Genomic DNA, 23,970 nt, shown 5'->3' with positions numbered 1-23,970 from the left:
ATACTACGGTTCCCGGCGGGCCCTGCGATGCGCGCGGCGGCGTGCTGACGCGCTTAGTTGGTCGTGCTGACGTGCGGCGCTGCCCAGGCGGGGTGCGAGTGGCGCAGTCGGAGCCTGCTGCGGCCCCTGAGGAAGCGAAGAGGCGTCGGTGTCGGCTGAGGCGGGCGGACCGGCGAGGCGAGGCGGCGGCTCTAGGCCCCGAGGGACTCGGGAGCTCGAGCGGCAGCAGCAGTAGCGGCAGCACCTCTCCCCCTCGGAGGCGGCGGGCGGAGGCGGAGGCGGCGGCGGCGGCGGCGGGTGAGAGGGTGAGGGAGCGCGCGAGCCTGGTGGGGGAGGGGCGGCGGCCCCGGCTCGAGGCCAAAGCGCGCGGAGAACGGCCCAGGCCGCCGCGCGCACGCGCACTCGCCGCCGCTAGCTCGCGCTCGCCCTCGCTGGCCTGCCTCCCCTCCCCCTCCCCGCGTTCCTGTCGCGCGCGGGCTTTTACTCCCCTTCCCGTCCCCCATGGCAACGGCGCGCGCCGCCGACTGCGCTCGGGCTCGCGCGCGCTCTCGGCGAGGCGGGGGGAGCGCGCGGCTCGGCTTCTCGCCTCCCCCACGCGTGCGGCCGAGGAGGCCCTCGGCCCTCGGCAGCTGCCCCTTCCGACATTTTCTCGGCGGGGAGGGGCGGCGGCAGGGCCTGCTCCCGGGTCCGTGCCCCGCGCCTCTCCAGCGTCCGGCTTCCTTTCCCTTCTGGGGCCCGAGGCCCGGCCCGGAGCCTCCCAGACGCCAGGGCGTCGCGCAGCCCCCTCCCCCATCCCGCGAGGCCGAAAATAGGCCTTGGCGGCCCGGCCGTGCGGAGAAGGCCCTGAACTAAATGGCCCGGAGAGAGAGAGAGTTCGGACTCGTTATTGTTCGCCACGGAGCGTTAGGGAGAGAAGGCCCCAAACCCTCCCCAAAACACGTTTACGTACTCGGCCCAGGTATGTAAGGGCAGACCGAGTGCGCCTTTTTTTGCGCTTTTTCATCATCTTCCCAAAAGTTGTATTCAAACGAGGGAGGAGGCTGTTGGAGCCCTTCCCTGGGAAGAAAACGCTGGACTCTGTTTCAGCCGTTGTTTGGCACACAACTCTGAGCCTTGGTTTCCACTCTTCGCTTATCTAAGGTGGTTTCTGGACCAAAAATTCTGCGTTTTGTCTTCTTCCATGTGTGGGCTTAGATCGTTCCTGAGCTCGCATTAGCTTTCTGGGTTTCCTGGTGTCCACTCGGCGCCTACAGTGCCCAGTGCTGAGCTCGCTGTGCTTCCCTCTGTCCGTTTTCCCGCACCCCTCCCCCCACCTTTAACGTGTTTCTTTTCTTCAGTAGCCTGATAGTAAATTTCAAGACTTTCTTCTGTCTTCCTGAGTTTACCATCTTGATAATTCTCCAACAGAAAAAAAATTCTCTTTTATCGTCCTTTGCAGCTTGCTTTTAATTTTTGCCTTTAGCTTGGGTAACTTTTGCATACTCAGTCTCTGGACCCCAGTTTAAGAATCCCTGTCTTGCAAAGTTAACCTGGTTTTGGTGATTAGTGTGTGTGTTGTCGATGTACCCCCTTGGTCCGTCCTTCCTCTTCCTTTTAGTGTGTGTTGAGCACTGGCTTGGATGCTACTTTTTTTTTTTCCTTTTGGCTCATTCCTTAAAAGTTCTCCGATTCTTTGCGACTTAATACCCTTTGCTTAGCAGCTCCTGGTTTTCCCTCCCTAGGGAGTGGGAGGATTTTCGTGTGAGGTGGTATGGAAGTGTGGGTGAATGGTTAACATGTAGAATTGTGGATCAGGAGCATTCTGCAAAGGAAGCTGAAATTAGGTGGGGGTAGAGAGGCAAGGAAGGGCCTAGGTTTAGAACCGGGAGGATTGGTATTTGAGAAAAGGAAAGTGAGGGTTAGACAATAAAACTGATTTCTTGTTCTGTAAAGAAGTTTTGCATTTCTTTATGCATTTCTACTTGGCCTTTCCTAGATTTAGCCTCATCTGTCACTCCTCTACTGGGGCATGGTTATCTTTGTTTTCGGTTTTTGGGGGTGGGGTGGGGGGAGGTCTAGAGTTAAACTATCTCCCTTCCATTCAACATTTCTGTACGTATGTACACACACACGTATATGTAGGCTTTAGTATGTTTTTTCATGTATTTGTATGATGTTTATTGTAGAATATTTTTAAATGTAGCCTTCCCTTTTAGCCAATTCTCTATTCCCTCTACCTTCACTAATTTCTCCATTTTGTTCCTTGAGTCTTTTCCTGGGGTAGTTTTTCCTCACACATTTACTATGAAACTGTCTTGCACAGGGTGAGTTGTAGAAAAATAGAAATAGGAGAAAGGAATAGAGTATGCGTAGCCAAGAAATCTGACCTGAAAAACTGGGGCTTGAGGGCTCTTCATAGTCCTGCTGGGGTTGGGACAGGTTGAGAGGATAGAACCTGATGGGAGGCGTGGAGATAATGTGAGAGGGATAAGGCAGGGCTGGAAAAGAAAACTAGGAAATGTGAGATACAGGGGACTGGTAGGGAAAGCTGACAGCTTGTTAATGAAAGTGAGATAGAAAAAGAGGGGTTTTAATAAGTTTAAGAATAAAGTTTAGGGCAAGGAATTTAGAAAAGGTAGGGGAACAGTTGCAACATAGGAGACTAGTTTAATGTGTTTGGAGGATGGAGCTGAAAATAGATAATATCTAACAGGAGCTAGTGAGACTTGGGTGAGCTGCAAATCATGTGGGAAATCTTATTGGGAAGGAAATTGACGGTATATGGTGTCAGTCAGGGTAGTTGGTAGGAGATAGAAATATTTGGAGCTGAGGAAGTGGCCGTTTCCCTGAGAGGGGAAGTATAAGAGCATTACGTATCCAAGGTTCATGTGTGTTTCTGATGTGCACGCTGGCCTTTGGTCTGGGTGTGAGGCTGCACAGGACGCTGTAGGTTTTATCTTACGAACCAGTCGGTCCATCTGTTTGGATATTTAGGGGCTGTTTAGTCAGTTTGTATTCGTAACACGGTAGTCTGAAATCCTTAGGTTAGTTCTTCTAAGAGTCCTTAGAGTTGGACTGCAGGCCCTCAGGTGCCACAGATCTGTTTGGTGTTTGTCGTGTACCCTGTTTGGAGACCTCGGTCAGTTGCTAGAGATTAGGAATTAGAGTAGTTGGTGAAGACCCTGCTTGTGCATATTGGGGCCAAAGGAGAATAAAGGGACTGTGTGGAGAAATTTGAGAGAAATAGAATCATTGTTTGGGGTGGAAAAAGAAGAAAATCTAGGTGCAAGCAGGAACAGCTCTTGTACATTGAGGGGAAAAAGTGGGAAGAGCTGAGCTGTGATTTGGTAGAAAGCAGTGTGGGAAGGATGAGGAAGGGGTTTTGTTAAGAGACCAGAAGGATTATGCAGCTAAAGGATGTTAGGATGGAGGTCCATGTTGAAATAGGATGGAGTTGAGCAGGGATTTGGGTGGTGGTAAGTGGTTAGTTTGGGGCCAGGGGCCTGACCCGTGTCTCCCCGCTCCCCTTCAGGAGCGGTGGTGCCCCTCCGGGCACGGGGCCATGTACAACGGGATCGGGCTGCCGACGCCCCGGGGCAGCGGCACCAACGGCTACGTCCAGCGCAACCTGTCCCTGGTGCGGGGCCGCCGGGGTGAGCGGCCTGACTACAAGGGAGAGGAGGAACTGCGGCGCCTGGAGGCTGCCCTGGTGAAGCGGCCTAATCCTGACATCCTGGACCACGAGCGCAAGCGGCGCGTGGAGCTGCGATGCCTCGAGCTGGAGGAGATGATGGAAGAGCAGGGGTGAGGGGAGGGCTGGGGGAGAGCCAAGCACTGAGTGAGTGCAGAATTGGGGGAGTTATGTGGGATGTAAGGAGCTTAGGGCTGGTTGAAAGAGGCCTGGAGAAGAGTTGTAGGAGGGGAGGAGGTAAAGGAGCTAGCAAATTGAAAGGAGTTAAAGGACAGTTCAAAGTGGGAGATGTGGAAACTGTGTGAGGGAGTCTGAATTATTTAGACGGAGGCGCTTAGGGAAAGAGAGGGGCCATTGAGAAACAAAAATGTGCTTTAAGGGAGAGGTAGGAAAGCAGAGACCAGATAAGAGAAGAGATAGGTAAGCTGACAGGTGTTGTCATTGGTAGAGAAGAGGAAGACAAATGAATTTAAGGCTTGAGGCCTTGGAAAGTAGCAAAGGCAGGAAAACAGGAACTAGAATAATATCTGGATAAGAAGGGATCATGGGTTGGTTAGGGAAGTGAAATTTTGGAGCAGGAGGGCATTCAGGCAGAAAACCTTTTAGAGCAGTGGTTTTCAAACTTCAGCAGTGGCGCCCCTTTTATACAATGCATCTGATTTTGAAACCCCAGGAAATGAAAGACCTGTTCTTGTTGAAGTTGGGGAGGAGCACCTAGAACTCTGCCTGCTTAACTTTTCTCTCTTGGCCCCTGGAGTGTAGCATGTTTAAAATCCACTGTTCTAGAGGGTGTAGTAAGTGGAGGGAAGGAAGACAACAGGAAAAGATCGGGAGGATTTAAGAGAAGGGCCCTTTGGGTGACAGTGAGTGAAAAGTTCTATGTGTGCATGGAAAGGGAAGGGACTGCTGGGAATGAGGGACCTGTAAACCTGGACTGGGCAAAGTGTCTAGTCAAGCTCTAACCCGGAAGGGATTTATTCTTCAGGTACGAGGAACAGCAAATTCAGGAAAAAGTGGCGACCTTTCGACTCATGTTGCTGGAGAAGGATGTGAACCCTGGGGGCAAGGAGGAGACCCCAGGGCAGAGGCCAGCGTGAGTGTTTTGCTGTCCCTTGAGTTCCTCTGGACTCTGTACTGCTGCTTCTGCTGTCGTTTTTACCTTGGACTTTCTCCCTCCTCTTTTCTTCCTTTTCCCATGCCCGTTTGGTTCCTGCCTACAATTGTGTCAATGTGACTGCCATTTGCTCTCTATCTCCTTCAGACCGTTGCTCTTTTTTCCTCTAGGGTAACTGAGACTCACCAGTTGGCAGAATTGAATGAGAAGAAGAATGAACGACTCCGTGCTGCCTTTGGCATCAGTGATTCCTATGTGGATGGCAGCTCTTTTGATCCTCAGCGTCGTGCTCGAGAAGCTAAACAACCAGCTCCCGAGCCTCCCAAACCTTACAGGTACACAAGACCAAGAAACTAGTCGCAGTTTCTCTACTAATTCTAAACATTCAGCTCTATCTTTTTGGTGGACTCTCTCTTTCCAAATTCTTTAGATTTTGTTCTCTCAAGGTGAAATGTCTAAGGAAACTTGTCTTAGCACTTCCGTTTTATTTTCATCTTTACCCAGCCTTGTCCGGGAGTCCAGCAGTTCTCGCTCACCAACCCCAAAGCAAAAAAAGAAGAAAAAGAAGAAAGACAGAGGACGGTAAGATAGTTGGAAAGTTAGTCTAGTAGCTAGAGGACCAGCCCTGTCATACTGTCTCTCTGGAAATAAAATTCATGCTTCTAGGAAGCAGGAGAGAGTTGTCAGGGAAGAGGGAGTTACCATTCTGGTTTCAGCCAGGAGAATAAATGTGTGCTTCTTCAGTGGGGAAGGTTTAATTTTGTAGCTCTGCCAATTAAGAACTGGCTAGCAGCATTGTGGATTTCTGGGATTTTCCTTTTAATTTTGAGGTTTGTGATTTAAGGAGGAGGTACCTGTGCTTCTGGGAGAGTAAATAAATCCTGGGCTTAGGTCTGGGACATCAGTGTTGTTGGAGTTGTTTGGTGCTTTAGAAGCCTTTTTTGGGGGTGGATTGTAAGTGGGAGGGCCAGGGAAGTAGCCAAGCAGAATGACCTTGTTTCTGAACCCATTTTTAGCAGGTCAGAGAGCAGCTCTCCTCGACGAGAAAGGAAGAAGAGCTCTAAGAAGAAGAAGCACAGGTATGAGGTGGGAGTACTTGGAGTGATTGGGGAGGCTTGATGAATCCAGGCATAGGTATTGGTTTATGTTTTATGTTTTTTCCCCAACAGGTCAGAGTCTGAATCCAAGAAACGGAAGCATAGGTAAGAGCTCTTTAGGGCGTAGGGGACATAGTTGGACATGGAGTGGTGAACCATTGCTTGATGGCCTTGCTTGCTCTCTGAGAGAGGAGGAGGGGGTTCTTTTTCTTGGAGCAAAGCTCACTTCCTTGATGTTGTGTTGTCAGTTATCAATTCTTTTCACTTTTTAAAAAAAATTATAATTATTTTTAATAGTCTTGCTTTATTTCCCAGGTCTCCCACTCCAAAGAGCAAGCGTAAATCTAAGGACAAGAAGCGGAAGCGGTGAGTGAACTTGTGTGAATTGGAGCGAAATTTGCTGAGCCAAGTAGATGAATGGCACTTAGGGGAATAGGGTAGAATCAGCAATGTCCCTGTAAATGGTTGAAGCATGGATGAGGGTAATCCAGTACAGGTGTGACAGCACCCTGAGCTGTGGTGGTGGTCTTCCTTCAGGTCTCGAAGTACAACACCAGCACCCAAGAGTCGCCGGGCCCACCGTTCAACTTCTGCTGACTCTGCTTCCTCTTCTGATACTTCCCGTAGTCGGTAAGGGGGGGTCCAGGAGGAAGGGAGGGAGAGGGACTTGCGGGTTAATCAATTTAATATTTATTGAGCGCCCACGGTGTGCTAGGCGCTGCACAGACCATTCGGAAGACACGGTCCCTGCCCTCTAGGAGCTGACAGGCTAAAGCAACAGGATGGACAGACATATACATTTCCCCTTCTCTTTTTTTGTTTTGTTTTTGTTTATTTTGTTATTTTTTGTTTTGTTCTGATGTATATGGACTGCCAGAATAGGGGGGGTGGTGGTTTGTTCGTGGTGTCTGGGGGAGGAAGGAATCCTTACCCTGGCTTCCTTAATCGGGGAAGGCTTCCTGAAGGAGGTGGGCTCAGAGGTGAGTTGTGAATGAAGTGGGTAGGGAGTGGGCTGGGTGGAGGGTTTGGGGAGGATTGGGGGAGGTGAATAAAGGGGTAAAGGGAGAACATTTTTTGGGATTGTTGAGAAGAGAAGGACCAGAGTGAACTGGGCTTGATTTTCAATATGAGTGATTTGAGTCTTGTAAATAAGAGAAGGCTTTTTGGAAGAGGGTTGTAGTCAGGAAAGGTGGATGGGAGCTGGGGAGGGGGTTTTCTGTTCTCCCCTGAGCTGATTTCCTTCCTCTTCCCCGTCCTCAATTACCTCCCTTAGGTCTCGAAGTGCTGCAGCTAAAACCCATACAACTACCTTGACTGGGCGAAGTCCTTCTCCTGCCTCAGGGCATCGAGGGGAGGGAGATGTACCTTCCAAGGAACCAGGTACCACCAACACAGGGCAGCCTAGCAGCCCAGAGCCCTCTACAAAGCATCCTAGCAGCCCTTATGAAGACAAAGATAAAGACATCAAGGAGGTATGTTCCTGAGTTAATGGATGTTCATTGGGTGATAAAGCTGTAGGTTTGAGGATAGGTGTTTGAAGCGGAGGAGAGAAGTAAGAGCTTATTAAAGAGAAATGTATTCAGTTGTTTTTTTCTGCGTTCGTTTTTCAGGTATTTATCAAAGTTCTCTTTCCTATCTACAAATCCTTTAGAATTGTGGCTTTCAAACTTCACTGGATATTAATAGGTTTTACATCATTATCCTGTTTGTACACATACATAAAACTTGAACAGGTGTTTCTTCAAACTATAAATAGCCTTACTATTTATTGATTCCTCTCCTTTCTTTCATTAAATGCTGGTTGTGGCTCACTAAAATTTTTCAGCCTATTGGGTTGCTGCCTGCAGTCTGGAAACACTACGTTGAAATGGTCTTTTCCATACCTCTTCTTTTATACTTGCTATTCTAAATCAAGTCCTAATCATGTTTTCTTGTTTCAGTTATTACGGTATATTTTAATTACTCTTGCTAAATTCCTGGTGCTGCTGTCCATTTGCCATGTCATCCAGAGTTAACTTTTCAAAATATAAGTTGGATCACTTCAGAAATTTAATTTACTTCCTGTTGCTCTTGACTCATCTAAGGCTTATGTAACTTGGTCTTCTTTTCTGTCTTTTTCCTGTACTCCGTTTTAGTCTTTCTTATTTATATAAATCTTGTCCTCAAACCTTTATCTTTGTTGTTTTACTATATTATAGTTATTTTTCATGGGTGAAGTCAGATGCTACCCACTTTGGGAAATTGCTTTATCTTTCCATTTAAAAACACCTTTATGTTGTCACAGCATTTTGTAATGGTTATGTGTTGTAAAATGTGGTCCACTAGTTGTTTGCATTCTGTTTTTTTCTCTGGATTATGAGACTCTTGAGGTCACAGACTATCCATATCTTCATGTTTTCCCCACTATTTTTTGTTATATGATTTCTTTATATTGAATGAATGTGAACGCCTGTGGTAAGGAAAAGGACCAGTTGGTATAATGGGGTGTGTGGAGGAAAAGTTTGATTGGAAAAGGTGTTGGGATCTTTGGGCGATAGGAAGTTTTGGTGCTTACATATCCCTACTCTCTTTTCCACTCTTAGAAATCTGCAGTTCAACCTAGTCCCTCTCCGGAAAGGAGCAGCACAGGCCCAGAACCACCTGCTCCCACTCTGCTCCTTGCTGAGCAGCATGGCGGCTCCCCACAACCCCTTGCAACAACCCCCTTAAGTCAGGAGCCAGTGAACCCCCCATCTGAGGCTTCCCCAACCCAGGGCCGTTCACCACCTAAGTCTCCTGAGAAACCTCCTCAGTCGTCTTCAGAGAGCTGCCCACCATCCCCTCAACCTACCAAAGTTTCTCGGCATGCTAGCTCTTCCCCTGAAAGTCCTAAACCCGCACCAGCTCCTGGGTCCCGTCGGGAGATTTCTTCTTCTCCCGCATCCAAGAGTCGCTCGCATGGCCGAGCAAAGCGGGATAAATCACATTCTCATACTCCTTCTCATGGGGTGGGGAGGTCCTGTAGCCCTGCCACCACCAAGCGGGGGCGTTCTCGGTCTCGAACCCCTACTAAGAGAGGTCATTCTCGGTCCCGGTCCCCTCAGTGGTGTAGGTCCCGGTCTGCACAGAGGTGGGGGCGATCTAGAAGTCCCCAGCGACGTGGCCGCTCCAGGTCTCCTCAGCGACCGGGCTGGTCCAGGAGTAGAAATAACCAGAGAAGAGGCAGATCTAGATCAGCAAGGCGAGGCAGGTCACACTCTAGATCCTCAGCTACTAGGGGCAGATCTCGTTCTAGAACGCCAGCTCGGCGGGGCAGGTCTCGTTCCAGAACACCTGCCAGGCGGAGATCACGATCCAGAACACCCACCAGGCGTAGGTCTCGATCTAGAACACCAGCCCGGAGGGGCAGATCGCGGTCTAGAACGCCTGCTAGGCGCAGATCTAGGACCCGCTCGCCAGTGCGACGGAGGTCTCGTAGTAGGTCGCCAGCCAGGAGAAGCGGTAGGTCACGTTCTCGAACCCCAGCTAGACGAAGTGGCAGGTCACGCTCTAGAACCCCAGCTAGGCGAAGTGGTCGATCGCGCTCTAGAACCCCAGGTAGGCGAAGTGGTAGATCGCGCTCTAGAACGCCTGCCAGGAGAGGGAGATCTCGGTCTAGGACACCAGCAAGACGTGGAAGATCCCGTAGTAGAAGTCTAGTTAGACGGGGACGATCTCACTCCAGAACACCACAAAGAAGAGGCAGGTCTGGCTCATCATCAGAGCGGAAGAACAAATCCAGAACATCACAGAGAAGGAGCAGGTCCAACTCAAGCCCAGAAATGAAAAAATCTCATGTTTCTTCAAGGCGGAGCAGGTCTCTCTCTTCACCACGGTCCAAAACAAAATCTCGCTTGTCTTTGAGGCGAAGCCTTTCAGGGTCTTCTCCATGCCCTAAACAGAAGTCTCAGACTCCACCAAGGCGCAGTCGCTCTGGATCATCCCAACCTAAAGCTAAATCTAGAACACCACCAAGGCGAAGTCACTCTCGTTCTTCTTTACCTCCTAATCAGAAATCAAAAACACCATCACAACAAAATCGTTCCAGTTTATCTCCTCAATCTCAAGTGAAATCTGGAACACCACCAAGGCAAGGGTCTGTAACAAGTCCCCAGGCAAATGAGCAGTCTGCAACACCACCAAGACGGAGCCGTTCGGAATCATCACCTGATCCTGAGGTAAAATCTAGGACACCTTCCAGACACAGCTGCTCAGGGTCTTCTCCTCCTAGAGTGAAATCTAGTACACCTCTAAGACGGAGCCGATCTGGGTCATCATCTCCACAACCCAAAGTGAAGGCGTTAACATCACCAACACAAAGCCATTCTGGTTCCTCTTCTCCAAGTCCTAGTAGAGTGACATCTAAAACACCTCCAAGGCAAAGCAGATCAGAGTCTCCCTGCTCCAAGGTGGACTCTAGATCATTGCAAAGACACAGCCATTCTAGGTCCTCCTCACCAGATACCAAAGTGAAACCTGGAACACCACCAAGACAAAGTCACTCAGGGTCTACTTCGCCATGCCCCAACATCAAGCCCCAAACTCCACCAGGGCACGTTCTTTCTGGATCAAAGTCACCGTGTTCCCAAGAGAAGTCTAAAGACTCACCAGTGCAAAGTTGTTCTGGGTCCTTCTCCCTCTGCCTGGGAGTAAAGTCTAGTGCACCACCAGGAGAGGGCTATTTCGGCTCCTCATTTCTGCAACAGAAAGGACAATCTCAGACTTCACCAGACCCCAGATCTGATACTTCAAGTCCAGAAATGAGGCAGAATCACTCTGCATCTCCATCTCTGCAGAGCAAATCTCAAACATCTCCTAAGGGTGGCCAGTCCGGGTCATCATCTCCAGTCGCTGAGCTGGCACCCAGATCTCCAGCAAGACAAGATAGAAGTGAATTGTTGTCAAGTCCTAGGCTGAAATCTGCCATGTCTCCTGAGCAGAGCAGGTCCCAGTCTGACTCTTCCCCATATCCTGCAATGGACTCTAAATCTTTTCTGGGGCAGAGTAGATTGGAGCCTTTTCCTGAATCAAAAGAGAAAACGGGCTTACTCCTTCAGGAGGATGTTACTGCACCATCTCCTAGACCAAGAGACAAATTGAGTCCTCCAGCGCAGGATAGGCCTGAGTCCTCAGCAGTCCTCAAAGACACACCCAGAACCCCATCAAGGGAAAGAGGTGGTGTTGGGTCATCTCTAGATACAAAAGACCAGAGTAGTGCATTACCTCACCCGAACCAAGGTGAGGAATTAATGGAGGTGGTAGATAAATCTGAAGAATCTTCAAACCAGCTTTTGCCCCATTTGTCTCCAAAACATAAAGAAATAGCTGGAAATAATTTTGAATCATCTCCTGAGATAGAAGAAAGGCCTGTTATGTCTTTGACTCTTGACCAAAGCCAGTCACAGGTTTCTTTGGAAGCAGAAGTCCCTGTAGTGGCCTCAACTTGGAGTGGGCCCCATTTCTCTCCAGAACATAAAGAACTATCTAACTCCCCTCCCAGGGAGAATAGCTTTGGATCGCCTTTAGAATTTAGAAATTCAGGTCCTGTTACAGAAATGAATACTGGATTTTCTCCTGAGGTTAAAGAAGATTTGAATGGACCTTCTTCTAATCAGCTGGAGACAGATCCATCTTTAGACGTGAAAGAACAATCGACGAGATCTTCCAGGCGCAGCAGTTCTGATTTATCCCCAGATGCAGTAGAAAAAGCAGGAATGTCTTCAAATCAGAGTGTCTCTTCACCGGTACTTGAGGCTATACCTCGAACACCCTCGAGGGAAAGAAGTAGTTCTACATCTTCTCCTGAACTGAAAGATGGTTTACCCAGAACTCCCTCAAGGAGAAGCAGGTCTGGGTCTTCCCCAGGACTTAGAGATGGATCTGGGACTCCCTCAAGGCACAGCTTATCTGGGTCCTCTCCTGGAATGAAAGATATACCTAGAACACCATCCAGGGGGAGAAGCGAATGTGATTCTTCTCCAGAACCAAAAGCTTTGCCTCAGACTCCTAGGCCAGGGAGTCGTTCTCCATCATCCTTGGAGCTCAACAACAAGTGTCTTACTCCTCAGAGAGAAAGAAGTGGGTCAGAATCATCAGTTGAACAGAAGGCTGTGGCTAGGACTCCTCTTGGGCAGAGAAGTCGGTCTGGATCTTCTCAAGAACTTGATGGGAAACCCAGTGCATCCCCTCAGGAAAGAAGCGAATCTGACTCTTCTCCAGATTCTAAAGCGAAGACACGAATGCCACTTAGACAGAGGAGTTGCTCTGGATCATCTCCAGAGGTCGACAGCAAATCCCGACCTTCTCCTCGGCGTAGTAGATCTGGCTCATCACCTGAAGTTAAAGATAAGCCCAGAGCTGCACTCAGGGCACAGAGTGGTTCTGATTCTTCTCCTGAACCCAAGGCTCCAGCTCCTCGGGCCCTTCCCAGACGAAGCAGATCAGGTTCATCAAGCAAGGGCAGAGGCCCTTCTCCTGAAGGAAGCAGCAGTTCTGAGTCCTCTCCAGAACACCCCCCCAAATCTAGAACTGCTAGAAGAAGCTCTAGGTCATCACCAGAGCCGAAGATCAAGTCTCGCACTCCACCTCGCCGTCGCAGTTCTCGGTCATCTCCTGAGTTGACTAGGAAGGCCAGACTCTCCCGTAGAAGCCGCTCTGCGTCATCCTCACCAGAGACCCGTTCTAGAACTCCCCCAAGACGCCGAAGAAGTCCCTCGGTGTCTTCCCCAGAGCCAGCTGAAAAGTCAAGATCCTCACGTCGACGGCGTTCAGCTTCATCTCCACGCACTAAGACAACTTCAAGGAGAGGTCGTTCTCCTTCACCAAAGCCTCGTGGGCTCCAGAGGTCTCGGTCCCGCTCAAGGAGAGAGAAAACAAGAACAACCCGACGTCGAGATAGGTCCGGATCTTCTCAGTCAACGTCTAGGAGAAGACAGCGGAGCCGGTCAAGGTCTCGGGTTACTCGTCGCAGGAGAGGAGGCTCTGGTTACCATTCAAGGTCTCCTGCCCGGCAAGAGAGTTCGAGAACCTCTTCTCGACGCCGAAGAGGCCGTTCTCGGACACCCCCAACCAGTCGGAAGCGTTCCCGCTCACGTACATCACCAGCCCCATGGAAACGCTCCAGGTCTCGGGCTTCTCCAGCCACTCACCGGCGATCTAGGTCCAGGACACCACTGGTTAGTCGACGTAGGTCAAGGTCTAGAACTTCACCAGTCAGTAGGAGACGATCAAGGTCTAGGACATCAGTGACACGACGAAGATCTCGATCAAGAGCATCACCCGTGAGTCGAAGGCGATCCAGGTCCAGAACACCACTGGTAACCCGCCGTCGGTCAAGATCCAGAACACCAACTCGCCGGCGTTCCCGTTCTAGAACTCCACCGGTGACTCGCAGAAGGTCCAGATCTAGGACTCCACCAGTAACCAGGAGGCGATCTCGAAGCAGAACCTCACCTATAACTCGCAGAAGATCGAGATCTAGAACATCCCCAGTTACCCGTAGGAGGTCTCGATCTCGCACGTCTCCGGTAACACGAAGGAGGTCCCGCTCTCGAACCTCTCCAGTGACACGCCGCCGATCTAGGTCTCGAACACCTCCAGCTATTCGGCGCCGTTCTAGGTCTCGAACCCCACTGTTGCCACGCAAACGTTCTCGAAGTCGCTCACCACTTGCTATCCGCCGCCGTTCTAGGTCCCGTACTCCGCGAACAACACGGGGCAAACGGTCCTTAACAAGATCTCCTCCAGCCATCCGCAGGCGTTCTGCATCAGGAAGTAGTTCTGACCGCTCACGTTCTGCTACTCCGCCAACAACAAGGAATCATTCTGGTTCTCGCACACCTCCAGTAGCACTCAATAGCTCCAGAATGAGCTGTTTCAGTCGTCCTAGCATGTCACCAACTCCTCTCGACCGCTGTAGATCACCTGGAATGCTTGAACCCCTTGGCAGCTCTAGAACACCTATGTCTGTCCTGCAGCAAGCTGGTGGCTCCATGATGGATGGTCCAGGTCCCCGAATTCCTGATCACCCGAGAACATCTGTACCAGAAAATCATGCTCAGTCTAGAATCGCACTTGCCCTGACAGCTATCAGTCTCGGCACCGCTCGGCCTCCTCCATCTATGTCTGCTGCTGGCCTTGCTGCAAGAATGTCCCAGGTTCCAGCTCCAGTGCCTCTCATGAGTCTCAGAACAGCTCCAGCTGCCAGCCTTGCCAGCAGGATTCCTGCAGCCTCTGCAGCAGCCATGAACCTGGCTGGTGCCAGGACACCTGCCATGCCAACAGCAGTGAACCTGGCTGACTCGAGAGCACCAGCTGCAGCAGCAGCCATGAACTTGGCTAGTCCCAGAACAGCAGTGGCACCTTCAGCTGTGAACCTTGCTGACCCTCGCACCCCCACGGCCCCAGCTGTGAACCTGGCAGGAGCCAGAACCCCAGCTGCTTTGGCAGCTTTGAGTCTTACGGGCTCTGGCACACCCCCAACTCCTGGAAACTATCCCTCCAGTTCCAGAACACCCCAGGCTCCAGCCCCTGCAAACCTGGTGGGTCCTAGATCTGCACATGCCACAGCTCCTGTGAATATTGCCAGCTCGAGAACCCCTCCAGCTTTGGCCCCTGCAAGCCTCACCAGTGCTAGAATGGCTCCAGCCTTGTCTGGTGCAAACCTCACCAGCCCCAGGGTGCCCCTTTCTGCCTACGAGCGTGTTAGTGGCAGAACCTCACCACCGCTTCTTGACAGAGCCAGGTCCAGAACACCACCAGGTGGCCCAGGCTCTAGAACCCCACCATCTGCCCCGAGCCAATCTAGAATGACTTCTGAGCGGGCTCCCTCTCCTGCCTCTAGAATGGTCCAGGCTCCCTCACAGTCTGTTCTTCCTCCAGCTCAGGATCGACCTAGGTCCCCTGTGCCATCTACTTTTTCTGACCAATCCCGATCTGTGCTTGCCCAGACCACCCCTGTAGCAGGGTCTCAGTCCCTTTCCTCTGGGGTAGTGGCAAAGACCATATCTTCTGCTGGTGACCACAACAGCATACTCTCTGGCCCTGTCCCTGGGGTGTCCCACCCTGAGGATGGGGAACCACCTGCCTCTACGGGGGCCCAGCAGCCTTCTGCATTGGCCGCCCTGCAGCCGGCAAAGGAGCGGCGGAGTTCCTCCTCCTCCTCGTCCTCCAGCTCCTCCTCTTCATCATCATCGTCGTCGTCATCCTCTTCCTCCTCCTCTGGCTCAAGTTCTAGCGACTCGGAGGGCTCTAGCCTTCCCACTCAACCTGAGGTAGCACTGAAGAGGTGAGAGGGCTTGATTTTTAGAACTCTTCTACGGGGAAGGTTTTGGGATGGGTGGGGAGTGGGGAGGGAGAAGCCCTATCCAAAGGTTCTTGGCTCTTTGAAGAGGTATGGGGACCTTGACCGTTAAGCTGGGGGTAGAAGAGAATGCTGGGGTGGGGGCAAAGGGGGGAGGAATGGGACAGATAAAAGTCTCCAAAGGTTAATTCTCTAGAGGATAATGATAAGTTTTCCGTCTCTACAGAGGACAGAACTAGAGGAAATGGACTTAATTTTACAGCAGGAGGGATGGCAGTTAGACCTCAAGAGGAACTCCCTGGGCTGGAAGGATCTTCAGAGGTCATCCCATCCCTCTCCCTGCCTCCAGGCAGGACGGCCCCTCCCCCAGCCAACCTGCACACACAGGGGCCTCCCCAAGCTGTGGCTCTCCGAGGAAGGAGACCACCCAGCACCTGAGCCCAGGGGCCTTATTCCTCCATCAGGGACATTCTTGAGGTTTAGCCTTGATCCCTTGTGCTGCGGGCCCCAGCCTGTTGCTTGTGTTAGCAGAGGTTGGGTCAGCTCGGGCCCACTGCTCTCCAGAGAATGCGCTCACTGGCTCTCGGCTTGGAGAGCTCCCAGGGCCTTTCTCAGACACCCCTCCCCCACTGCCGTTCCTCCAGGCCAAGGAAGGTAGGGTTGGGGCTGGGGCACCTTGTCTCCTTGTGACACTCCTCTTCTCCCACAGGGTCCCCAGCCCTGCTCCAGCCCCAAAGGAGGCTGTTCGAGAGGGACGTCCTCAGGAGCCTACCCCAGCCAAACGGAAGAGACGCTCTAGCAGCTCCAGTTCCAGCTCCTCCTCTTCCTCCTCGTCCTCCTCTTCCTCGTCCTCCTCTTCCTCCTCCTCCTCTTCCTCTTCTTCCTCCTCCTCCTCCTCTTCCTCTTCTACTTCTTCATCCCCCTCCCCTGCTAAGCCTGGCCCTCAGGCCTTGCCCAAACCTGCAAGCCCCAAGAAGCCACCCCCTGGCGAGCAGAGGTGAGTGCTGCCTTGCTTGAGATGGAAGGGGTGGGGTGTGACCCTGGGGTGTGAGATCCCTGCTGGGGTGTTTCACATGGACTGTGGTGTCTGGTTGTATGGGAGCAGTTGGGTGCTCCTCTCCCCACCTACTCTGGTGCCCTGTTCTGGTAAAGGGCTGCACCGTCCATTTGGGTGCTCAAGCCAGAACTAGGGAGTCCTAGGTTCTTTCCTCTCCCTGCCCTGACATGCAGCCTGGTCCCAGGGAGTCTAGCTTTTAAGTTTCCCCGTTGCTACTGCCAGGGCTCTGGTCTGGCCACCGTCATCTTCTCCCGACTCTGTCCACAGCCTCTTCCCTGTCTCCCTGCCTCCACGCCATTCTCTTCCACACGTAGCCAGAGGGATCTTTCTAAAACGTACATCTGGTTACTTCCCTCCACTCCACAAATCCTTCCGGGACGCCCTGTGGCCTGCAGGATAAAGCCCCACCTCTGCGGGAATGGCGTGTGAGGCTCTTCACCAACTGGCCTTGCCTGCCCTGTGTTCTCCTCTCCTGCCCGCCCCCACACATGCCCTGTGCTCCAGCCACACCCAGCGCCTTGCAGTCTAAGGAGAACCCCATGCCTTTGGACATGCTGTTCCTTCTGCCTGGAATTCCCTTGTCCGCCTGGTGAACTCCTCGTTCTGCAAGACTCCGCTCAAACAGCACCTTCGAGAAGACTACCCTGCCCCTTCCCTTCCTTGCCCCATGTCCCCTTCCCCTGGGTCCCGAGACCCATGTACATCAGTCCCTGCGGGGCTGCTTCCCACACATGGGGCCAAGTGAGCCTCCCTTGGCCTTCCTTCACCACCAGACTGAGTCCCTCCAAGGGCAGGGACTGTCTTTATCTTTGCGTCCCCCGCTGCACCCCGTGCCCTGCCCACTGGGGCACTCGGTGGATGATGTGCGGGCGGATGGGTGAGTGAGCAGACAAAGGTGGGTCTGAGGCTGGCCCCGTGTGGTATGAGGTTTGGTGGTCAGGACCTGGGTGGGTGGTCCTGAGTGCTGGCTGGTGGGTTTGGAAGGGTGTGGCGCTATGGGGGCCTACTCTGCTCCCCAGGTCCCGCAGCCCCCGGAAGCCAATAGACTCCCTCCGGGACTCCCGGTCCCTCAGCTACTCACCTGCGGAGCGCCGCCGCACCTCGCCCCAGCCCTCACCACGGGACCAGCAGAGGTAGGGCAGTGGGTGTTGCTTTCCTTTTGCCAATAGCCAGTCCAGTTAGCTCACCACTGATTTATTAGGAAAACTTCTCAGGCTCAAAGGTGCCAGAGGTTGGTGGTGTTCTGTGTCATCTAATGTATGTCCCGTGTTGCAGCAGCAGTGAGCGGGGTTCCCGGAGAGGCCAGCGTGGGGATAGCCGCTCCCCAGGCCACAAGCGCAGGAGGGAGACACCTAGCCCCCGCCCTGTGCGGCACCGCTCCTCCAGGTGAGTGTCGTCCTCACTCCATGCCTGGGTCTCCTGAGAGCTCCAGGGCTGGCTGGGCCTGTGCATTGATTGCCATCTTCTCTGTTGCAGGTCTCCGTGAATCTTTTTTGGGGAATTCCACCATACCCCCAGTTCTGGAGCCACAGGGAGTGCTCCTTTTCTCCCCAACAGGCGTAGGAGGGGGTCCTTGTGTGCCCCCCCACCCCAACCCTGGCAGCATCTTTGGGGGAAGACTCCCTCCCCCCTCGTTTTTTTCTTTGTTCCTGTGAAATGTTAATCTCTGTGAGTTTTTCCTGGTTCACATGTTTTGGGGGGTTTGGGGTGGGTGGGTATGAGAATGGGAGTTTTGGGAGGGGAGGATACTTCAGGATGCCCCCGTCTTGAGTCAGAAAGGGCCTGGGAGACGTTGTCCCCCTTTTATCCCCAAATTCCTGGGGGGGATGATGGTTTGGGACTTGGGTGAGGTGTTTTGGAAGGGGCAGGAGTTGAAATTAGTTGGCCCCTACTGCCCCCCAGTGAGGTTGTGGCCCCCTCCCCCCAACTTTTCTTCACGTTTCTTAAAGGCATTTTGGTTTTTTAAAATCTGTACAGCAAGAGCAACTTTTTCTGTCAAATAAAAATGAGAAATGCAGGAATTGAGTCTGGAGACTGTTCATTAGGGGTTGGGGGAGGAGCTGCTCTTCTATGCTGGCTGCATCCCCCAAGGAGCGCACTGTGCAGGCCTTGGAGGACCTGTGTGGGGTGGCTCTGGGTTGTGGGTCCCCCACAGAACCTGCTCTCAAACCAACACACTGGCTCCAGCTTACACTTTCGCTCCTGGCCTCCTGGAAGGGGGGGGGGCACTCTGAGTAGAAGGCTGACCCAGGTTCTGGATTCCTCCCAGTCCTCTCCCCATGGCCTTTGAGGGCTGGGCTGGGGGTAGACAGCTGGGCCCAGAGAGCCTGTAATTGGGCAGGGCACCCTGGCAAGCAAGAGATTGAGGAGCCCCGCAGGGGAGCAGGCCCCATCCCAGTGAGGATGATGCCTGGAGGCAGGAGAGGGTGCACAGAGAGAGGCAGCAGCCAGGTGGACACCCAATTCTTTTATTGGGGAGGATGGGGCATTGGGGGATGGGCCCAAGGGCCCTCTCACTGCACGGCTTGTTCATTGGCGCTGCTTCCTGAGTCTTGCGGCTTCATCACGTCGGGCAGCTCGGGTGGGCTGGAGAAGGGCTCGATGCGCAGGGCTTCGAACGCTTCATCTGGTGGAGAGGGGAGTGGGGAGAGCTGGAATGGGTACCCACCTTTAGCTTCTGGGGACCTCCAAGCAGATACCTGCCCCTGTGAAGTGAGTCTCCACTGCTCTGACCTCCGTACCTGGTCTCCCTGCCTGGTCTCAATGGCCCTGCTGGAATGTCTCCCACTCCTCCAAGCCCAACCTGACCCCACTTCCCACCCCGAGGCTAGCCATTCGTGAGGCCCTTTTTCTCACCCTCTGCATCCATCAGTGAGCCTGTGGGCTGACCTGCATCCACCTGCTTGTCACTGGCTCCACAGCCACCATCGCCCCTCACTCAGAATCTTGTCTATCTCCTTGTACCAAGCAGTGATTTTCAAAGTCAAACCAGATTCTGCTCCTCCCCTGCTTAAAACCTAATAGCTTCCCATCACACTCTGAATAAATCTCAAGTCCTTGCTACTATGTCTCTCCACCTGTCTCCTGTGCTCCCCAGGTTACCACATCAAGCTCTTTCCTGCCTCAGGGCCTTTGTACTTCCTGGTCCCTAGCCTGCCACTCAGAATGGCATTCAGGATTCAATTCAAACATTACCTCTGAGAAGCCTTCCCCAGCCATACCATATACACAATCAGTGCATCCCAGAGCCCTGTCCACTGCCTTGGAAGCACTGACCACCAGCCCAAGGGGCCCTTTGCTGCTTCTGATCCGCTGCTTTCCCCACTAGAACAGCAGCTCCAGGAAGGCCTGCCTTGTCACCTCAGCACAGAGCAAACGAACCCCACTTTACAACTTTTCTTCTGTGCTTTCTTCTACCTGGGAGACTATTCTCTCCACCTGGCTTAGGGTTCTCAACCGATTAGGGCCCCCAGGGAAAGTTGGCCATGCCTGGTGACAGTTTTGGTTGTCACCTTGGGGGTGGCTGTGGGGGGCTGCAACCAGCATCAGTGGGTAGATGGCCATCTCTGGTAGTGGCCAGAGATGCTGCTAAACATCCTGCATAAGACAACCCCACCCAGAATCATCCAGCCCCAAATATCAGTAGTGCTGAATGATGTTCAGACACCAAGAACTAACTCATCTTCCAAAACACAAACCTGCAGTGACAATTCCTGCCTTCATCACTTCTATTCTTTGGAAATAAAGTCTGGATGATGCCATTTAAGGCCTGATTTGACAGTGTCATCTCCCTAACCTAACTGAAGCCAGTTTGGGGCTGGGGAGAGACAGCTGCGTCTCACGCCTCTTCCAGCTGCACCAGGAAACTACTACTTGGGAAACAGGCATTCAGAAGTGCATTTCTGCAAGTGAAAGTAGCCCCTGGGGGAAGTGAAGAGGCCCTGTCAAGACAGCAATTGTCCACCTGAGGGGTGATGCCACTGAGGGCCAGAGCCACTACCTCATTCAATGCCATACTGCGGGTCAGGGGGAAAAAGCAAATCACTTCCCTGTGTCATGATTTCTTCACCTGCAAAACAGATCTAGCAACATCTTCCAAGAGTCACTGCAAGCCTAGATGGTGCCTTTGTTCCAATCAGAGAACGGGACACTTCCTCTGGGAGAATGCAGCCTGACCTTGGCTTAGGAAGCGGAACAGGAGAAGAGCTTTCAGCCCTCACCTGCTCCCCTCAGAAGGGCCTCTCTCTACAGGGCCTGACCTCTATAAAGTCTGTGCCAGCCCTGCCTCTGCCACAGTGTCACTGTGAGGGTCAGAAGGAACCACATAAAGGCCCCTAAGATTTCCGTTTGCTGAGCACTCACAGGCTGGGGGCCTGAGGTGCATGGGGGCTCACACTGCCTCATGTGGGGCTGGTCCTAGGATCATACCCCTTTATAAGGATAGGAACTCCAGCCTGGGAGGGGCAGGAGCATGAAGTAGCCGTCCAAAGACACAGCTGCTGAGGCCTAGCATAGCTCTCCTTATGGCACTGAAAAGTGCGGCTGAGGCGATATGCTCCCTCCTCAGCCCTCGCTGCATTTTCTTACAAGAAGCCAGAAAAATAATTCCTTGTAAGTTCACCCAAGTTCACCCAGCCATCCCCAGAGCCCCTGGGTCCAAAGCTGTGAAACACTCTACAACCCCTGTTTAAATTTCCAGAGACAAATAATAAAATCCACATTTCCTCTCTTTTTCTTAGGGGAAGGAGGTACACTGGAGGGAAGTAAACTACTCCCACCCCTCAAGTTTCTAAACTTTGGGCAGGGGGAATGTGGTTGATGAGCATACTGGCTCTGGGGCAGGCAGGGCTGGATGTAAATACTGGATCTGACAGTCCCACCAAGCGATCTGACCTCCCCAAGCTGTTTACTCATCCTTAAAAAGGGCATAGTACAGGGCTGGCCCCGTGGCCGAGTGGTTAAGTCTGTGCGCTCCGCTGTAGGCGGCCCAGTGTTTCGTTGGTTCGAATCCTGGGAGCGGACATGGCACTGCTCATCAAACCACGCTGAGGCACCGTCCCACATGCCACAACTAAAAGGACCCACAACAAAGAATACACAACTATGTACTGGGGGGCTTTGGGGAGAAAAAGAAAAAAAAAAAAAAAAGGGTATAGTACAAGTCCGGCCTGCACAGGGATGCTGCAGGATCAAGTGATCTACCGCAAAGATAGTGCCTGGCATGGTGCCCGGCTCAGGCAAGGTCCTGGCAGTCTGCATCACCCCATGTGACTGCCAGCAAGCCTCAGTGTCCACATCTCCAAAATGGGCACAGCAGTGTTTACTCCCCAGGGCTACTGAGAGGGTGAGATGGACCAACAGAAGTCAAATGCCGAGTGCAGGGCCAGGGACTCGATAAGCCCTCTGTAAATGCAAGCTGGTATCATGACTAGGAATCTTTGACTCCTTCATGGAATAGGCTTCAATTTCTACAAGGGTCTCGTTTGCTTCTCATCTTTTTTATGGAGAAACAAATACACTGTCACAGCACATTGCCTGTACTTTGTGGACTGGGAAGTCATTGTCCTGGAGACTTGGAGGAAATGCAGGCTCGCTGACAATCGCTTTCTTTGGCTGTTTCCACCCTGCCTGGCTGCCATCTCACCTGCTCGGAAGGCCAGCCCCACAGTGGCTGGGGCCTGCGGCCGTGCTGTTTGACTAGTGAAGCCACACTCGCCCAGTGTCTTGCCGTCGTCCAGGAGCTGGTCGTCCTGAGAAGAGAGGCAGGCAGGGTCTTGGGAGAGGCCCCAGGAGAGGCAAGTCCCAGAGACTTCTCTGGTTAGCAACTACACTGGAAGTCAGAAGAGGGAAGCGAGACAGCCCCAAGTACGGCCCAGGACCACCCTAGAGGAGACCAAACACAGTTTCCAGGGCTACACCCAAGACTTTCCAAATCAGAACCTCCCAGGGTAAGGCTCTGGAATCTGTTTCCCCCCAAACTCCAGGGAATCTAATTTCAAGAGCCAGTGACCCAATCTGGCACAGGCAGACCTGGTTTGAATCCCAGCTCCGCCACCTTGGACCACGCGGTTGATCTTTTTGCTGTGAAGTTTCCTATCTGTAAAATGGGAATTACTCCAATTCCCAACTCATACAGTGGCCAGGAGGTTTCAACAGGTGACAGGGTCACAGAAAGCAGGGAGTACAGCACGTGGAAAGAGCACATGCAGCAGGAAGGGTCCTTATCAGGGAAGCCCCAGGAGGGACAAAAGGCCCTTAGAGAATAAGGGAGTGGAGGCTCAGCCTGGAGCAAAAGGCCAGATTCCAGCCAGAATCAGATCAATGCACTTTGGTGAGGGACGTCACCCCGCCAGACTTGCCTCAGGGGCCCACACACCGGATTCCCCAGTGAAACCCCAAACCCCAAGCCATGCTTGCAGTTGGTTTGTAGGGGGGAAGTGGGGGTGGGACAAGCTCTTAGAGCATTAGCAGAATGTTGAAGGGTAAACAGTTGTTGGGTGAAGAACTGGAGGGACCTGACTCATCTGGACACCCTCCATTTCTTTGTATTAAGCAGCGTCTTGGGGGGCATTGTGACTTTGATAGGCCTGCAGAGGATTAAGAGCACTGGCGTTCAAATTCTGGCTCTGCCAATGACCTTGGCCAGCTAAGCGGCCACCTCGCCGAGCCTCAGTGTCCTTAGCCGCAGAGCAAGGCTGCCAGCAGCCTGCACGTCGCGGGTGGGATCGTTGTGGGGCTCAGATGCGACGCTGGCCTTCGGCACTGAGCGCGGGGCCGGGCGCGCGACCTCGGAGCCATTCTTCCTCGAGAGCCCCGGGCAACGAGAGCTCTTGGGGCCTCACCTCCCCGAGTCCGAACGACGGGCCCACGCGGGGGAGGCCCGGGAGGCACTGTTTACATCAGCGACGCGGCCGCCCAGCGCCCACGGCCGGGGCTGGGGCGGCGGTTCCCGGCAGCGCCCGCCCCCGGCCCGGCCCCCGCTCGCCCGGCCCGGCGGGGCCGCACCTTGTACAGCCGCTGCTCGTCGGGCGGCCGCTTGAGGATGCCCTCGACGATGCGCTTCAGCTCGAACACGGTGCTCGACTCCTTGGCGTCCGTGAAGATGGTGGTCTTGTGGCGCCGGATCATGAGGAACACGTCCTGGGGGCAGCGGGCCGGCGTGAGCGCGGAGCCTGGGCCCCCCCCCCCGCGGCCAGCCGCCCCCGGCCCGCCCCGGCCCGCCGCCCCTCCCCCCGCGCCCGCTCACCATCGCGGCGACTACCTCTCCCCCTCGACGCGCCGGCGCGGCCGCGCTCCGCCCCGTTCCCGGCAGCCCGCGCGCCGGCCCCCAGCCTGCCCCGCGCCCAGCGGCCCCGCCCCACCCCGCTCTGCGGGCCCGCCCCGCCCCGCGGCCGCCATTTTAACCCGTGGCCATTTTAATGCGGTGGTCGGGCGTCCAGCCGCCATCTCGGCTGCGTGGCGCGGGGTGGCGCCGGTTGGCGCGGTGGTCGAGGTAGGGGCAAAGGGTCAGGCACCAAGCACCGGAGGGACGCAGGAGGCGATGGCGCCATCTTGGGAGTGGCAGAGGCGAGGTCCCCGTGCTGATGCATCAGGGCTCGGCGCAGGCCGAGCCTTCTTTGCGGGATGGCGGCGGCTCACTTCGCGAGCGTAGGGCATCTCCACTCCCAGGGAGAGTGAATGAATGTTCTTCTGGGCCATCGGGGTGGCAAAACA

At 53.5% G+C, this 23,970-nt stretch overlaps 2 protein-coding genes across 15 annotated transcripts; one reads left to right on the top strand and one right to left on the bottom strand.

The window, feature by feature from the left end:
* The first annotated feature begins 58 nt into the window (after positions 1-58).
* SRRM2 (serine/arginine repetitive matrix 2) lies at positions 59-18,274 on the top strand. Of its 14 annotated transcripts, none has more exons than XM_046666143.1 (15): positions 64-297; positions 3,512-3,783; positions 4,656-4,763; positions 4,955-5,119; positions 5,289-5,366; positions 5,804-5,863; positions 5,954-5,986; positions 6,197-6,247; positions 6,419-6,511; positions 7,155-7,353; positions 8,464-15,185; positions 15,910-16,197; positions 17,277-17,390; positions 17,533-17,643; positions 17,734-18,274. In XM_046666143.1, exons 2-15 carry the CDS (start codon positions 3,542-3,544, stop codon positions 17,741-17,743), a joined length of 8,274 nt encoding a protein of 2,757 aa, XP_046522099.1. In that variant the 5' UTR covers positions 64-297; positions 3,512-3,541; the 3' UTR covers positions 17,744-18,274. The 14 variants fall into 14 exon arrangements, with proteins under 14 accessions (XP_046522110.1, XP_046522109.1, XP_046522099.1 ...); XM_046666142.1 differs by having other exon boundaries at positions 5,801-5,863; positions 17,536-17,643; XM_046666140.1 differs by having other exon boundaries at positions 5,801-5,863.
* A 435-nt stretch (positions 18,275-18,709) lies between these two features.
* ELOB (elongin B) lies at positions 18,710-23,639 on the bottom strand. The gene is made up of 4 exons (XM_046666155.1): positions 23,504-23,639; positions 23,263-23,397; positions 21,902-22,007; positions 18,710-18,883 (listed from the first exon to the last, which is right to left on the bottom strand). Exons 1-4 carry the CDS (start codon positions 23,504-23,506, stop codon positions 18,771-18,773), a joined length of 357 nt encoding a protein of 118 aa, XP_046522111.1. The 5' UTR covers positions 23,507-23,639; the 3' UTR covers positions 18,710-18,770.
* Positions 23,640-23,970: the final 331 nt, after the last annotated feature.

This window comes from Equus quagga, chromosome 7, assembly GCF_021613505.1.
Source record: "Equus quagga isolate Etosha38 chromosome 7, UCLA_HA_Equagga_1.0, whole genome shotgun sequence".
Taxonomy (NCBI): domain Eukaryota; kingdom Metazoa; phylum Chordata; class Mammalia; order Perissodactyla; family Equidae; genus Equus; species Equus quagga.
Note: the sequence above shows the minus strand (reverse complement) of the source record. Positions and strands in the feature narration are given on the sequence as shown.

Coding starts and splice junctions, on each gene's coding strand:
- SRRM2 (XM_046666140.1), top strand. CDS start 3,542: ATGTACAACGGGATCGGGCTGCCGACGCCCCGGGGCAGCGGCACCAAC. Junction 5,120..5,288: donor GAGCCTCCCAAACCTTACAG/GTACACAAGACC, acceptor ATCTTTACCCAG/CCTTGTCCGGGAGTCCAGCA. Junction 6,512..7,154: donor TCTGATACTTCCCGTAGTCG/GTAAGGGGGGGT, acceptor TACCTCCCTTAG/GTCTCGAAGTGCTGCAGCTA.
- ELOB (XM_046666155.1), bottom strand. Junction 22,008..23,262: donor ACGAGCAGCGGCTGTACAAG/GTGCGGCCCCGC, acceptor CTCTCTTCTCAG/GACGACCAGCTCCTGGACGA. Junction 18,884..21,901: donor GGGGCTGGCCTTCCGAGCAG/GTGAGATGGCAG, acceptor CCTCTCCACCAG/ATGAAGCGTTCGAAGCCCTG.